The sequence below is a fragment of the Athene noctua genome, chromosome 17 (genome assembly GCF_965140245.1).
Source record: "Athene noctua chromosome 17, bAthNoc1.hap1.1, whole genome shotgun sequence".
NCBI lineage: Eukaryota > Metazoa > Chordata > Aves > Strigiformes > Strigidae > Athene > Athene noctua.
This window is the reverse complement of record NC_134053.1, coordinates 15,079,812-15,092,556: the sequence shown is the minus strand read 5'-3', so window position 1 is coordinate 15,092,556 and position 12,745 is coordinate 15,079,812. Positions and strand designations below refer to the sequence as shown.

The following is a 12,745-nucleotide window of genomic DNA, read 5'->3' as shown; positions in this document are numbered from 1 at the left end:
GAAGGCGGGTGGGTGCTCTCGGCATCAGGGCAGAGCGGCCGAGCGCGCGGGGGATCCCGGCCAGAACCACCCCCCCGGCAGAGCGGGTCTGTCCAGGATGGCAGCGCCCGCTGCCAGCGCATTCCAGGTTTGGCCGCGCAGGGAGGCGGTGGGTCCAGATTCGTGAAGAGCGCAGGCAGGAGCCAGCTGCCTTTGGCCAAATCTCGCCTGGATCACGCTGGGGCAGGGCAGAGCTCCCGCCTCGGGGTGTGCAGGCAGGTGCTCATTGGGAGCCACCAGCCCCAGCACGGCCCATCCTGGGACTCATCCTGGAGCAGGGGCTGGATGCGGCCGCAGCGTGGCTGGGTGCGGAGCTGCGGGAGCCCTGCTGCAGCGGGGAAATCACCCTCAGCCAGAGGCTGGGTGAGGTTTAAACCGGACTAAAAGGGTGTTTCTGTTCCCCCGGTGTGACCGTGGTTGCTACGCCAAGCCCTGTGTGGGCTGGTCTGTGAAGGGGGAGCCCGGGGGCTTGGGCTCAGAGGATGCGGCATCAGCCCCGTGTCCCACCCTCAGCTCCCTTTACGAGCACCCACGTGGCACCTATTTGGGGGTAAATCAGAGTCCCCTGGAGGAAGGGGACCCTTGCCCTGAATGCAGAGGTTGCACAGCTGCCTGAGGCCAAATGGGGGGGGAACCCCAAAAGGGCTGTAGGATGCTCTGGAGTGGGGGTGTGAGCTGCCAGGCTCTGCTCCCAGCCAGCACAGGAGCAGCTTTGGCTGCTCTCTCCAACCTGCTTTGATGTGCACCCCCGGCGCCGGGGGAGAGCCCTGGGGAGCTGGGGGCTGCTGGGGGGGGCTCAGCCCATCGCCCCCGCCGGTCTGCTGACTTCAAAGGGCAACAAACTGCTTTGCTGTGAGTCTGAGTGGCAGCGGCAGCCAGGCCACGCGCGCAGGCACCCTCCTAACCAGGCCACGGCCACCACCGCCAGAGGCAAACCCAAGAGCCACCGCTCCCGTCTCTCTCGCGGATGTTTGGAGGACGGCGTGTGCCGGCTGTTTCACGATCAGCGCTCAAAAGACTTTGCAGTTCCTCACCCGTGTTTGGAGATGTGCTTTCATCACCCCCCGGCTCCCCTCCCTGCTCCATGTGCTCCAGTCCCGGAGTGTTTTGGAGCATCCCTGGGACAGCAGCTGGTCCCGGAGGTGTTGCTTTACCCAACGCTCACAAGCTTCACGGTTCCGAAACTGCTCCCCAGATCCAGCTTAGTTTTGGTAGAGAAACACATCTCTGGCCAAGCAGGCTGGAGCACCAGGCAGCTCCCTGGGCGAGCTGCAAAACTGAACTGTAAATGAAAATTACAGTGTAAAACACAAACACAGCCCCAGCCCCTCCGCACTCTTCCTCGCCCCCGAAGAGACGAGATGCTCGTGACGCAGAAACTCCCGATAAAGCCTGAAAGCCGAGAACGGGAGCGTTCCCTGCCAAGCGCCAGCCTGGCCGGGAGAGGCTGAGAGGGGCTGGCGAGGGGGTTTAATTAAAACCACCGGGTTTTCCTTCAAAAGCTTGCATGATCTCAGGCTATTGAGGCCGACCGTCGAATCGCTCGCAGGGTGTTGTGTATTCATGGAGCCGTGTAACTCCCAGGTACTTGTAGGAGCCTGTAAATTACAGGCTTTTATGGGGGTGTATTTTATAGCGTGGTGTCAGGAGATGTAATGATGGCATGTATCACTGCCAGGGACAGGACGCAGCTGGTGCGGGCTAACCTGGGGAAAAAAGGCCGTTTGCAGAGAGCTGCACGGCGGGGAGGACAATGCCAAAGCAGGACAGAGCTCTCGGCTCCTCCCTGGCTCCTCCACAGCCCAGGGGATGGGCGGCTGGTACCCGGCTCCCAAAGGATGCGCCGGGGATGTGCACGGCCCCGCGGGCCTCCACGTCCTCGGCACCGTCCCGGGGTGGGCCGTGAGGAGCTGCGGGCCGTTAGCGAGGGCACGAGCCAAAGTGCCTTTTATAGAGCAAAAGGAGGAGTAATTTATCGGGAAGCTTTTAGGGAAATGAGCAGCTCCTGGGCCCCTGCCAAGGCGCAGCCCTGCTGGGCTCTGCCCAGTGTCCTCTGGCAGCTCTTGCTGGGAGAGGAGGGGGACGGGGATGGGGATGGGAGTAGGAATGGGAACGGGGACAGGATGGGAAAGGGGATGGGGATGGAGATGGGAGCAGGGATGAGGACAGGGCAGGGACAGGGCTGGAAATAAGGATGGGAATGGGGATGGAGAGGATGGAGATGATGGGACAGGGATGAGGATGGGAGAGGGAACAGGGACAGGGATGAGGCTGAGACCATCCCACACTGCTTACAGCCCCAGAGAGGGAAATAACCTCCACCAACTTCTTCCCTTCCTCTCCCAAAACACTTCTCAGTGCTATGGCAAGCTCAGCCCTGCAAACCTCTGTGGTTTTGCTGCCAGTTTTCCTCTGTCCAGCGCGGACCGACGGCAGCGCCCACACAGGGTCCTTCTCCCTCACACCTCCCCTCACCCACGGCAGCCCCGCACCTCCCCAGCACCTTCCCTCATCCCACCGCAGTGCTCGCGTACTGAGATTTTTTTTTTCCCCCTTCCTAGCGAGCATTTAATTAAATTAGCGAGGAGCATTGCTGTTTCACAGCAGCCGCAAGGAGCCGTCCCCGGCTGCGGCAGAGCGGCGCAAGGCCAGCGTGGGGGGGACACGGCTGGGCCCCCGTGCTGCCCTCCTGCAGCCACTGCTCCTGAATCGGGACCTGCCATCTCCAAACCTGCCTGAAGAAATCCGTTCCCCCAATTCCCATCAAAATTAATTGAGCAGCTTTGAAAAGCTGAGCTTGCGGGATCACATTATTCCTTTTATCTAATTTTTCTTTTATGTTATTGTATTTTCTAGCAAATTAAATTGTCCTCTTTTTCTTTTAGGCCCCCTTATGTTTATTCACAGTGTCTATAATAGACCTGGTTAAAAATACACATATATACACATCTCCGAGGCCACGTGGCTTCCTTTGGAAATGCCAGTTTATAAAAAATCAAAACTTTCTGTGGGGAGATGGATGAAATTTCATTATGGGTGCGGAGCTTCCCCCAATTTGCGAGGCAGCCGAAATGATTTCATTGCCGTGGAGCACTTCCCATTTTCATTTCTCATTTGGACGTTCAGTTCAATTTGTTTGATAAATTATACAAGATCAAAAAAAAAAGCCAACCCACACACCCAAACCCCAAATCAATAAAACGCAGCCGATTCCTCCTGGTATCCCAAAACCAGGGTCTCCCCCCGCTCAGGGCTGGGGAGGCCCCTCTGGAGGGTGGGAAACCTCGGGCAGGCGCAAGGAAGCGTGTTTTCCCCCTGGGGGGGTCAAACAGGGCTCCGGGGAGCTGAAGGCTGGGGTTGCTCCAGCCCTGACACCCCGGGGATGGTCCCTTCCAGCCCCATTCCCCACGGGGGGGACCCCCCAGCACCACCCACGGCAGGGTGCCACAGCCTTCCCTGATACACTCACGGCACCGAGAGCTTCCCCCCCTGTTTTTATTTATTATTTTAATCTATTTGCCATTAAAAATGCATCACTTGGGGGCTCGGGGAGGACGATCCATTAGGCAGGCGCGGGCGCCCCTGAGCACACGCAGAGGTGATTGCCACCGCGGTTTGCATGAGCATGGCTGTGTTTTCATCAGCATGGGGGGGGTTACACCTGGGCCAGACCCCACCGTGGTGTAAATCAGGAGTAACAGGGATGCTCCCCTTCCTGCCAGCACTGGGGCAGAATCCCCAGCCTGGCCCAGGTATGTGACCCCCCTAGAGTCTCTCTGAGCCCCCCCATGCCCCTCTCTGCCATGGGCCGGATCCTGGCTCCCCCCAGATAATCCAGGTGAAAGTGCTTTTGGGAAGGGGCTTACGCTGCGTGTTCTCGCCGTTGAGGCACTTCGTAAGGCAAATGGCCTCAAAACAGTCATTAGCTGTCAGCGTAAAATACCGGGGCACAGAGATGAGGAGGGGGGAATAAAACTGCTCTGTGTTTGCACCGACCCCTGGGAAAGGGCAGGATCCACGGCCAGACTGGGGTAGGGTACACAGGAGTGTAACCCACCCCCCCCAGCACTGGGAGGAGCTGCTGGGAATGAGCTGGGTCCCCTCCAGCCCCAGGTTTATGTTGGGGGGCCACAGAGCCCAGGCCATTGCCCCCCTCCGTTGCCAGGAGGACTCATCCGCACACTGTCAACAGCTCAGCGGCACCCACGTGTGCTCCCATGGCAGCCATCACATCCCCCCCGTGTGCCCCCCACATTGCCAGGAGCACCAGCAGCCCAGAGCGCTTCAGAAATCCCAGTTTTATTTCAGATCGGAAACAACCAACCAGGAAGAAAGAAAAAAAAAACAAACAAAAACAACCAAAAACAACTCCAAAGAATGAGAAACGGCCCCAAATCCGAACCAGTCCAGTGCCCAGGTGGGTGCTACATACAGGCCGGGGGGGCTTGGGGGTGTGCAGGGCAAGTGGCCCCGGCTGGTGCGGGGTCCCCGGCCTCGGGGTCACTCCAGCTCTTCCCAGGAAGATCGGCTCAAGATGCATCACGCGGGAGGTCAGCGACATCCCCCCATCTGGCAGGTGGGGAAACCGAGGCACGACACGGGGCCGGGGCGGGGGGGCCGGGGGGTGTGTGTGTGTGAAATCCAGCCCTTGGCAGCCAAGTCCATGCAAACGCTCCCATCTCTAGAAACCATCTCAGGCGCGTGTATTGCTTAGGGGATGATTTGGTTTGTATCATAAATATAGAGCTATAGACGATAGTATCGGTGTATCCGATGGGATCCTACGCCCGGGGGGGGCAATCTGCCCCCCGGCGCGGGGAGGGGGCAGCACACGGGGCTCCATGCACGTTACATGCACTTACGGTTTGGGGTTTTTTTTCTGGCGAGGGTCTTTTCTGTGTGTGTTTGTGTGTCTTTCCATGTTCTGCAAACAGCCATGCGATCGCATCGTTCCAGACAGCGGGGACCGGCACAGGTCTTCCCCCCTTCAGGTTTGCCCCCCTCCCGGGGGGGGTTTTTGCGTGTCTGATTTGAATATGGATATATATCTCTCTCGATACTCCTCGCTACAGGTGTGGCTCCCCGTCGGTGGCCGGAGGCAGGCGCTCGGGGCGGCCCCGCTACTTCATGCCGCTGCGCAGCACCTGGTTGGCGGCGATGAGCATCACGCTGATGATGAAGGCGATGGCGAAGGCGCAGATGAGGCTCTTCCGCACACAGGTCTGCCGGATCTGCTGGCTGGAGCAGGCTGGGGGGAGAGCCGGGGGGTTACCCCAACACCCCCCCCCCACTCCGCCCCCTACCCCAGGTGCCATCCCTGTGGCGTTGGGGCTGTGTGTGTGTGTGGGGGGGGGTGTTTGGCATCCCCAGGTGCCTGGCACTCACTCTCCACGTCGACGGGGCACTCCTCGGCCGTGCCCATGTGGCTCTCCTCCTCCGTCATGATGATGTTCTCGATGTCCTTCATGGAGAGGTGCTCGCAGAAGGTGTCGTACAGCAGCCGCTTCAGCTCGTCCACCGTCAGCTTCTGCATGTCGCACTGCGGGGAGCGGGCAGGGGGGCTCGGGCAGGGGCTGACCCCACGGGCAGGGGGGCACGGTGATGCTGTGGGGTCCCCCAGCACCCTTGGGTGCTGTGTTTTTCCCCATTCTTGGCAGGGAAAGGTCTGGTGTCCTGCCAACCCCCCCAGCAGAGCGGGGCTGGCTGCGCCTGTGAGGGGCACCCGGTGGGTGCTCGCACCATCCACCACCCCGTGCCGTGGCGGGGACAGAAAAGCTTCAGGCCAGTGTACCTGACCCTGACCCTAACGCTTACACTAACCCTAACCTGGAGCCTGAGCCTGAGCTTGACCCTCACCCTAACCCCAACCCTGACCCTAAACCTGATCCTAACCCTCATCCTAAACCTAACCCTGACTCCAACTCTAACCCTAAACCTTAAACCAACTCTAACCCTGACCATAGCCCCAACCCTAACCCTAACCTTGACCCTGACCCTGACCCCAAGCCATCCCCCCGTGCTCTCGGTGTGGGTCCAGGGGTGATGCCCCCCAGGGCGAGGGTGGGGGTGTCCCTACCTTCCAGAAGACGGTGTCAAAGTCTGTGCCATGGAACTTCTCCGGGATGCCCGAGGTGGACAGCTTGGGCCCCAGTAATGTCACAAACTCCTCGAAGTCCACCTGCCCGTCGCCTGTAGAACACAGAGGCGGCTGTCACCCCCTGCCCAGGCACGGGGGCACATGTGACACCCAACTCCCCCCCCAGGAGGGTCCCCATGGGGCTGATTGAGGGGTCACCCTTCCTGGAGTTGATGATGTTCAGATGAACCCCAACTCCTGTGCAGCCTGAGGGGGTTCTGCTCCAAGCCTCAGTGTTTTTTTTGGGAACCCTCCTCCTGGGTTTGGCACTGCCTGGGGACACCCTGCTCTGGGCAGCCTGGGTGGACCCTGCTTCTGGGCACAGCACTTGGGGGGCTCAGGCTGTGCCCAGAGTCCCCCCATCCCACTCAGGAGTCATTAACATCCACCTGCAATGGCCCGGAGCAGCAGCCGGTATTACGGGACCTTGGACTCTTGAACTTCACCAGCCAGGGACCCCCAAACTGGCTGGGAACCCCCAGTACCAACCAGGACCCTATGGCTTGTCGGGGAGCCCCCAAAACCATTTGAGGACCCCAACACCATCTGGGGACCTTCAGCAAAGTTAGGGGTCCCCCCACATTGGCCAAGATGCCCAACACTGGCTGGGGTCCCCAGTGCCAGCCAGGACCCCAATGCCATCTGGAGAACCCCCAGTACTATCTGGAGACCCCCAATACCAACCAGGGACCCCAACACTTGGTGGGGACCTCCAACCAAGTTTGGGTTCCCCAACACCAGCTGGGAGGCCCAACACTGGTTGGGGTCCCCAGTGCTAGCTGGGACCCTTAATGCCATCTGGGGACCCCCAGTACTGCCTGGTGACCCCCAGCACCATCCAGGACCCCAAACACCATTTGGAACCCCAATTCCATCTGGGACCCCAATGCCCCTTGGGGACCCCCGTGGTGGCCGTGACCCTGGGGGGGCTGGGAAGGGGCGGGGACAGGGTGCCATGGGCTGGCCTTATCCTGCGGCTGCGGACGCTGGTGGCGGGGCTGTCAGGTCACCACTAACGATGAGTAATGAAGGGAGCAGCAGCTTGGCAGTGCTGCCGGAAAGGCTTTTAAATGGGTGAAAAAAAGGAAACCAATAAATTAACGAGCTCTTTAAGGTCCTGTGAGTGCGGGAGCAACAGGGACAGGCCGATGGTGGCAGCGAGTGTTGGAGATGCACGGCCAGCCCGCCCTGCTGGGTGCTGAGGGCATGGTCCGGGGCGCTGGATCCACCCCAGGGTGCAGGATCTACCCCAGGGTGCAGGATCTGGCCCCGGCAGCCTGGTCCCAGCAGGTTTGCAGAGCCAGGAGAGGTGCCCACAAACACTCCAGGATTGTTCAATCCTCCTAAACAAAGCTGCAGTGGCAATGATGATGATGATGACGGATGAGCGGGAGACTCTGGGCATGAGGCAGAGCCTGGATCAGGCCCTCCTGCATCCCCCACCCCACGCTGGGTCCAGCAGCCACCAGCCAGTGGGGTGGAAATGGGGCAAATTGGGTGTTTCAACAAAGCAAGGGGCGGGGGGTACCGGTCCCTGTCCCCGTCCCGGGGCGCTGGGGTCCTACCGTCCATGTCGAGGCGCTGGATGATGACTTCCAGCTCCACCTCGTTGGGCATGTAGCCCAGAGAGCGCATGGCGGTGCCCAGCTCCTGCTTGGAGATGAAGCCGTTGCCATCCCGGTCGAACACCTTGAAGGCTTCGCGGATCTCTGCGGGGGGAGCGGGGGTGAGTCCGGCTGCCCCCCAGCCCCTGTCCCCACAGATCCCCCATGGGCAGCGCTGGTGGTCCCCAATGAATTACCCATCCCTCTGGCCATAGCGGGGTCCCCCTCATGGAGGGAGAACGGAGACACGGCAGGAGGAGCTGCCCCCGACCGGCAGGGACCAGAGCCCCCCCAAACAACACTCTGTGTGTGTGTCCATGGTCCTGGTGGGGAGTGTTACAGGCTGGGGTGTGTGGGGGGGGGTGATGGGGATGTGTTGGGGTCTGGGTGTTGGCGGGTGGGGGTAGTTGTGCAAGTGGGGGTACAGGGAGGGGTGTGTAAGGCAGGACAGGTGTCTGTGCACACACACACATGCTGACTCCAGCAGTGTGCACCCCACAACCTCCCCGAGAAGGGTCTGACCCCCACAGGACACCAACGGACCCCAAGGTCTTTGCTCCAACTCCAGCCACCCACTCGCAGCACCCACCCTGCCCTTGCCCTGGCCTGGACCTCCACAGCCAAAAACCCAGACTCCTTCCCCAAAAACACCTTCCCTGGCCATGCCCGAGCTTGGGGCGCCCGCCAGGGTGGGGGCTGTGCGTGAGGAGACCCCCCTCCACTGCTGCAGCACCCAGCTGGGAGCATCCTGCGCCCCGGGTGCTGGCATGGGCAGGGTGCTGGGTGCCGCCTGTGCCAGCACCCACAGCTTCCCCTGGGGACTCTGCGCCCAGCCCAGGGTTGCAGATGGGTGCTGCAGCTCTGCCGCGCTTCAGCCACAGAATTACCAGCTCTTGCTGGGGTCGCCTTGGTGTCCAGCCCTCCCCCCTGCAGAGGAAGATAGGATGGAGGAGGGAGAAAATGTAAGGATTCGGGGTTTCTGGCTCAAAATGAGCCCCTCAGATGTGGGGGAAGATCCCTGCAGCGTGACAGTGGGGAAACTGAGGCGCAGCACTTCCCACGCCACGTGGCTATTGCTCAACCAAAAGCCTCACAGCGCCCATCAGCTCCATCCCGCTTGGGACTTTGCTCCTTTTGGGGGGAATTTCTGCCTTTTTGATACCCCTCGACACGTGGAGCTGGAACCAGGCCGATGGGAAAGAAGGGACTGGGCAAGTTGGTACTGGGAGCACTGGGAAGCCAGGCTGGGGTGTTGATGCCTCTTCCTCTGCAAGAGGCAAAGCTGCCTGTGCCGGGCGGCAGAACCGCGCGGGTCGGCCAGTGCCCGGGGGCTTCGTGTTGGAGGGGTCGGCTGGGAGAAAATGGGGCTCAGACCTTTGGTTTTGGGGGGTAAAACCACGTAGGGTTGTGCTAGTGATCCCCAGTGCTTGGGCACATCCCTGCCTGGATGATGGCCCATCGGTGACATCTTCTGAGGTGTTTGGGGGGAGTTTTGGGGGGTTTTGGCCTACCAGGCTGATGGGTGAAGCTTCTCCATGCCCAGCATCCCTGTCTGGGCAGGGGGATGCTCCTGGTTCCCCCTGCGCTCCTGGGGAGGCCCGCTCTGGTCCAGACACCCCCAAAATTCATCCTTCACAGATGCTCATCCCCGACCACCCAAAGGTGGTTCCCCATCACCCAGCTCAGGGTGTTGGGGGAACGACAAGGCCACCCCAACACTGGGGTCCCAGCAAGGTGTCCCCCTCCTTGCGGGGCACCCCGATCCTCCCCGGCCGAGCCAGTGTCACCCTGCCCCCGTTTGCACCCTGTGCCTTCTGAGCCCCAGCGCGGAGCCCTGAGGGGCTGCTGCGGGGCCGGGAGGGCGGCGGGGTGTCACAGATGTCCCCTTGAACCAGAGGGTGACCAGGAAGAGGTGGTGTCTGGCACCCTGGGGTGTTACCTCGGCGCTCCCACCGCTGCCATCGATCCCCACAGCCACGCAGCGCAGAGGAGGGGGCACGCGGCCGCAGGCGGGGTGCTGGGGGGGGACCCCGCTGTGCTGCAGGAGGTGGGGGTGCACCGCCACAGTGCCCCGGCACGGGCGAGCGTGCGAGGCCACGCGCAGGCCCAGGGGTGCGCAGGCGCATGCTGCAGTGAGGCCGGGCACACACGCACCTCGGAACGACGCGCTGGTGCGCACGCACAGCCGGGACACACGCACAACTGCGGTGCAGAGCTGCTGCGTGTGTGTTTGTGTGTGTGTGCACGCACACAACCGCCTCGCACACAGACGCACACACACGACCACCGTGCCGTGCCACTGGACTTGTGTGTGCGCACACACACCTCGCACAGACGCCGGACTTGTGCATGTGCCCACACGGGCACACACGCAGCCGGAGCACAGCGAGATGCTTGTGCACACACACCCCACCTTGCAGTGATGCTGGACTTGTGCGCACACACACACACACGCACGCGCGCTCTCTGCAGCAGGGCTGTGAGTATGGACCCATCCTGCTCCGTGTGCGTGCACACACCCTGCAGGGGGGCTGTACATGTGCACACACGCGCTGCAGTGATGTGTGGACACACACACACAGACACACGCACACAGAGACACCCCCTGCAGCGCGTGTGCATGAAGCCGTGTGAGCACACTCGTGCAGCGGGGCTGTACATGTACACACGCGTGCACACACAAGCACAACCCCTGCAGTGAGGCTGGAAACAGGCACATAAGCACACGCAGCCTGCAGAGCTGTGCGCACACACTCACACTCACACTCTTGCACACCCGCTGGGAGCCCCTCACCCCCTCACCCTGGGCTCCTGGCCAGGCTTTGGAGCAGGAGCCCCTCACCCCCCTGCTCAAGCCTCGGAGCTCCGTGCCTCAGTTTCCCCACAGGGAGTCCCCAGGCCCGATGCCCACACACACACACACACACACACACACACACACCCACACACACCCCGGGCCGTGCGTGGGGCTGCCCGGTGCCTCAGTTTCCCCTGCGGTGCCAGTGCTGGCGCTGGGGGGTGCTGGGGGCCATGGGTGCTGCTTGCCCCAGCAGAGTGGGGCTCCCCTGGGACACCCCGAGTCGGAGCCGCCTGGGGGTACCGGTAGCGTCCGTCCCGCCGCCCCGGCAAACTTTTGGGGTGGAAAAAGCCATTCTGGCGCTAGCGAGCTGAGATCGGCCCCGCTCATCGCACGGGTGGGCAGAACCCCCCCCCCCCCCTCCCGGCGGCAGCTCCTCCCGGCCAGAGCCCGGTGGCATCGGGGCTGCGTGGGGCCGCCGTGACCCGGGTGGGGTGACCCGGGTGACAGCCGCCCCCAGGGCCCCCCGCGCCGCCAGCCACTGTCATATTATGACAGCGGGGAGGGTGGCCCCGCCACGCCGGGGGGGTCCGGCCCCGCGCCGCCACCGCCGGTCCCTGCTGTGTCATATTGTCACAAGGGCGACACCGGGGCCGGGACCCCCCCAACCCCCCGCAACACCACCCCCCCCCACCCCCCCCCCCCGCTGCCGGGCTCTCTCCCACGCTTTCCTTCCTCCCCCCCTCCTCCTCCTCCCCATCCATCCATCCATCCATCCATCCGCATCCCGCTCGCCTTCAACCTTCCCGCGGCACCGGGGCGGGGGGGCCGCGCACCCCAACACCCCGCACCCCACATGGGATGCCCCGAGCCCCCGAGCCCCCCCCCCCCGGCCCGCTCACCCTCCAGCTCGTCCTCGGGGATCTCCACGGGGTGCTGCTCGGCGAGGATGTTGGGGATGGTGTAGATCCCCCGGTACATCAAAGCCGCCGTCACCGGGTGGAAAGGCATCTTCGGGGCTTCCCAAAAGCCAAAGTTTAAACCCAAATCTCCTCGAGGGAAAGGGGGGGTTCCCCAGCCGGTACCGGGGTACGCTAAGAACAAGTTGCCGGTGCCCGCCGCCCCCCGCCCGGCACCCACCGGCTCGAGGGGGCCAGGGCGGGCGGGCGCTCCCCGTCCTCCGGGGCCGGCGGCGGGACGGGGCTGGCGGCGGAGCCCCTCACCGGGGAGTCAGGGCGCCGGGGGGGTCCGCGCCGGAGGAGGCTGGGGGCGGCCCGGTTCCCCCGCGCACATGCCCGCCCGAAGTGGAAACGGGAGGCGAGAGCATCCAGGCACCGGCTAAATCCCGGCGGCGGCGGCGGCGGCGGGGGGGACGGGGCTGGCCATGCCGCTCCGGGGCCCCCCCTCCGCCAGCCCCGGGCCGCTCACAGCCCCCGGGGGGCCGCTGCCGCCGGGCCACGCTCCCCGGCGGGGCCCGGCATGGCGGGGCCGAGGCCGAGGGCGGCCTCTTCTTCCTCCTCCTCCCTCCTCCTCCTCCTCTTCTTCCTCCCCCGCTAAGTGTCCCGGGCAGGGCCGGGGCTCGGCTCCCCGCCGCTGGCTCAGCCCCCGGCGCCGCGCACACGCTCCCCCCCCGCCGCCGCCGGCAGACGGAGCATCCTCGGCCGCGGCCCCGGGGAAGCGGCGGCGGAATCCGGGGAGCAGCGGCGGGGCCGGGCGGGTTTTGAACGGTCCCGCCTGGCAAATGGGGCTGGGGGCGGGGGGGGCGGGGGGTGGTGCCTCCCCCCCGGGTTGGAGGGGGAGGTAAGGGGGGGGAGTTGCGGCAAAGAGGGTGTCACAGCCACCCGTGAGCGTCCCGGGCCCGATCCTGCCCCGGTGGGGCTGGCGGAGGGACCGGGGCCCCCGGCCGGGGTGGGTGCTCGGGGGGGGGGGCGGCTGGTGGAGAACGGCAGCCCCGGTGCCAGCGGCAGACATGGGGGGTCCCTGTGCCACCCCCTGCCCGGACCATCATCACCCCGAGGTCCTCACAGACAGCGCCCCAGGCCCCCCCACCCCCCCCCGGTCCCTGCACACCCCCCGCGCCAGCGCAGCCGCCACCGCGCGTGGCACCCCATGCCCGGGCACTTGTCACCCCCCGGGTCCCCGTACGTGGTACCCCAAGCCACCACCCCC

At 63.7% G+C, this 12,745-nt stretch overlaps 1 protein-coding gene across 1 annotated transcript; it reads right to left on the bottom strand.

The window, feature by feature from the left end:
• Positions 1-5,052: 5,052 nt before the first annotated feature.
• CABP7 (calcium binding protein 7) lies at positions 5,053-12,273 on the bottom strand. The gene is made up of 5 exons (XM_074921075.1): positions 11,479-12,273; positions 7,741-7,884; positions 6,116-6,228; positions 5,425-5,578; positions 5,053-5,287 (listed from the first exon to the last, which is right to left on the bottom strand). The coding sequence occupies exons 1-5, from the start codon at positions 11,585-11,587 to the stop codon at positions 5,160-5,162; spliced, it is 648 nt and encodes a 215-aa protein (XP_074777176.1). The 5' UTR covers positions 11,588-12,273; the 3' UTR covers positions 5,053-5,159.
• Between the last annotated feature and the right edge of the window lie 472 nt (positions 12,274-12,745).

Bases quoted from the DNA above. Each gene is read 5' to 3' on its own strand.
- CABP7 (XM_074921075.1), bottom strand. From the start codon at position 11,587: ATGCCTTTCCACCCGGTGACGGCGGCTTTGATGTACCGGGGGATCTAC. The intron at 6,229-7,740 runs GTAGGACCCCAG...TGTGTTCTACAG, and splicing joins CCAGCGCCTCGACATGGACG to GCGACGGGCAGGTGGACTTC. The intron at 5,288-5,424 runs GTGAGTGCCAGG...CTCTCCCCCCAG, and splicing joins GTGCCCCGTCGACGTGGAGA to CCTGCTCCAGCCAGCAGATC.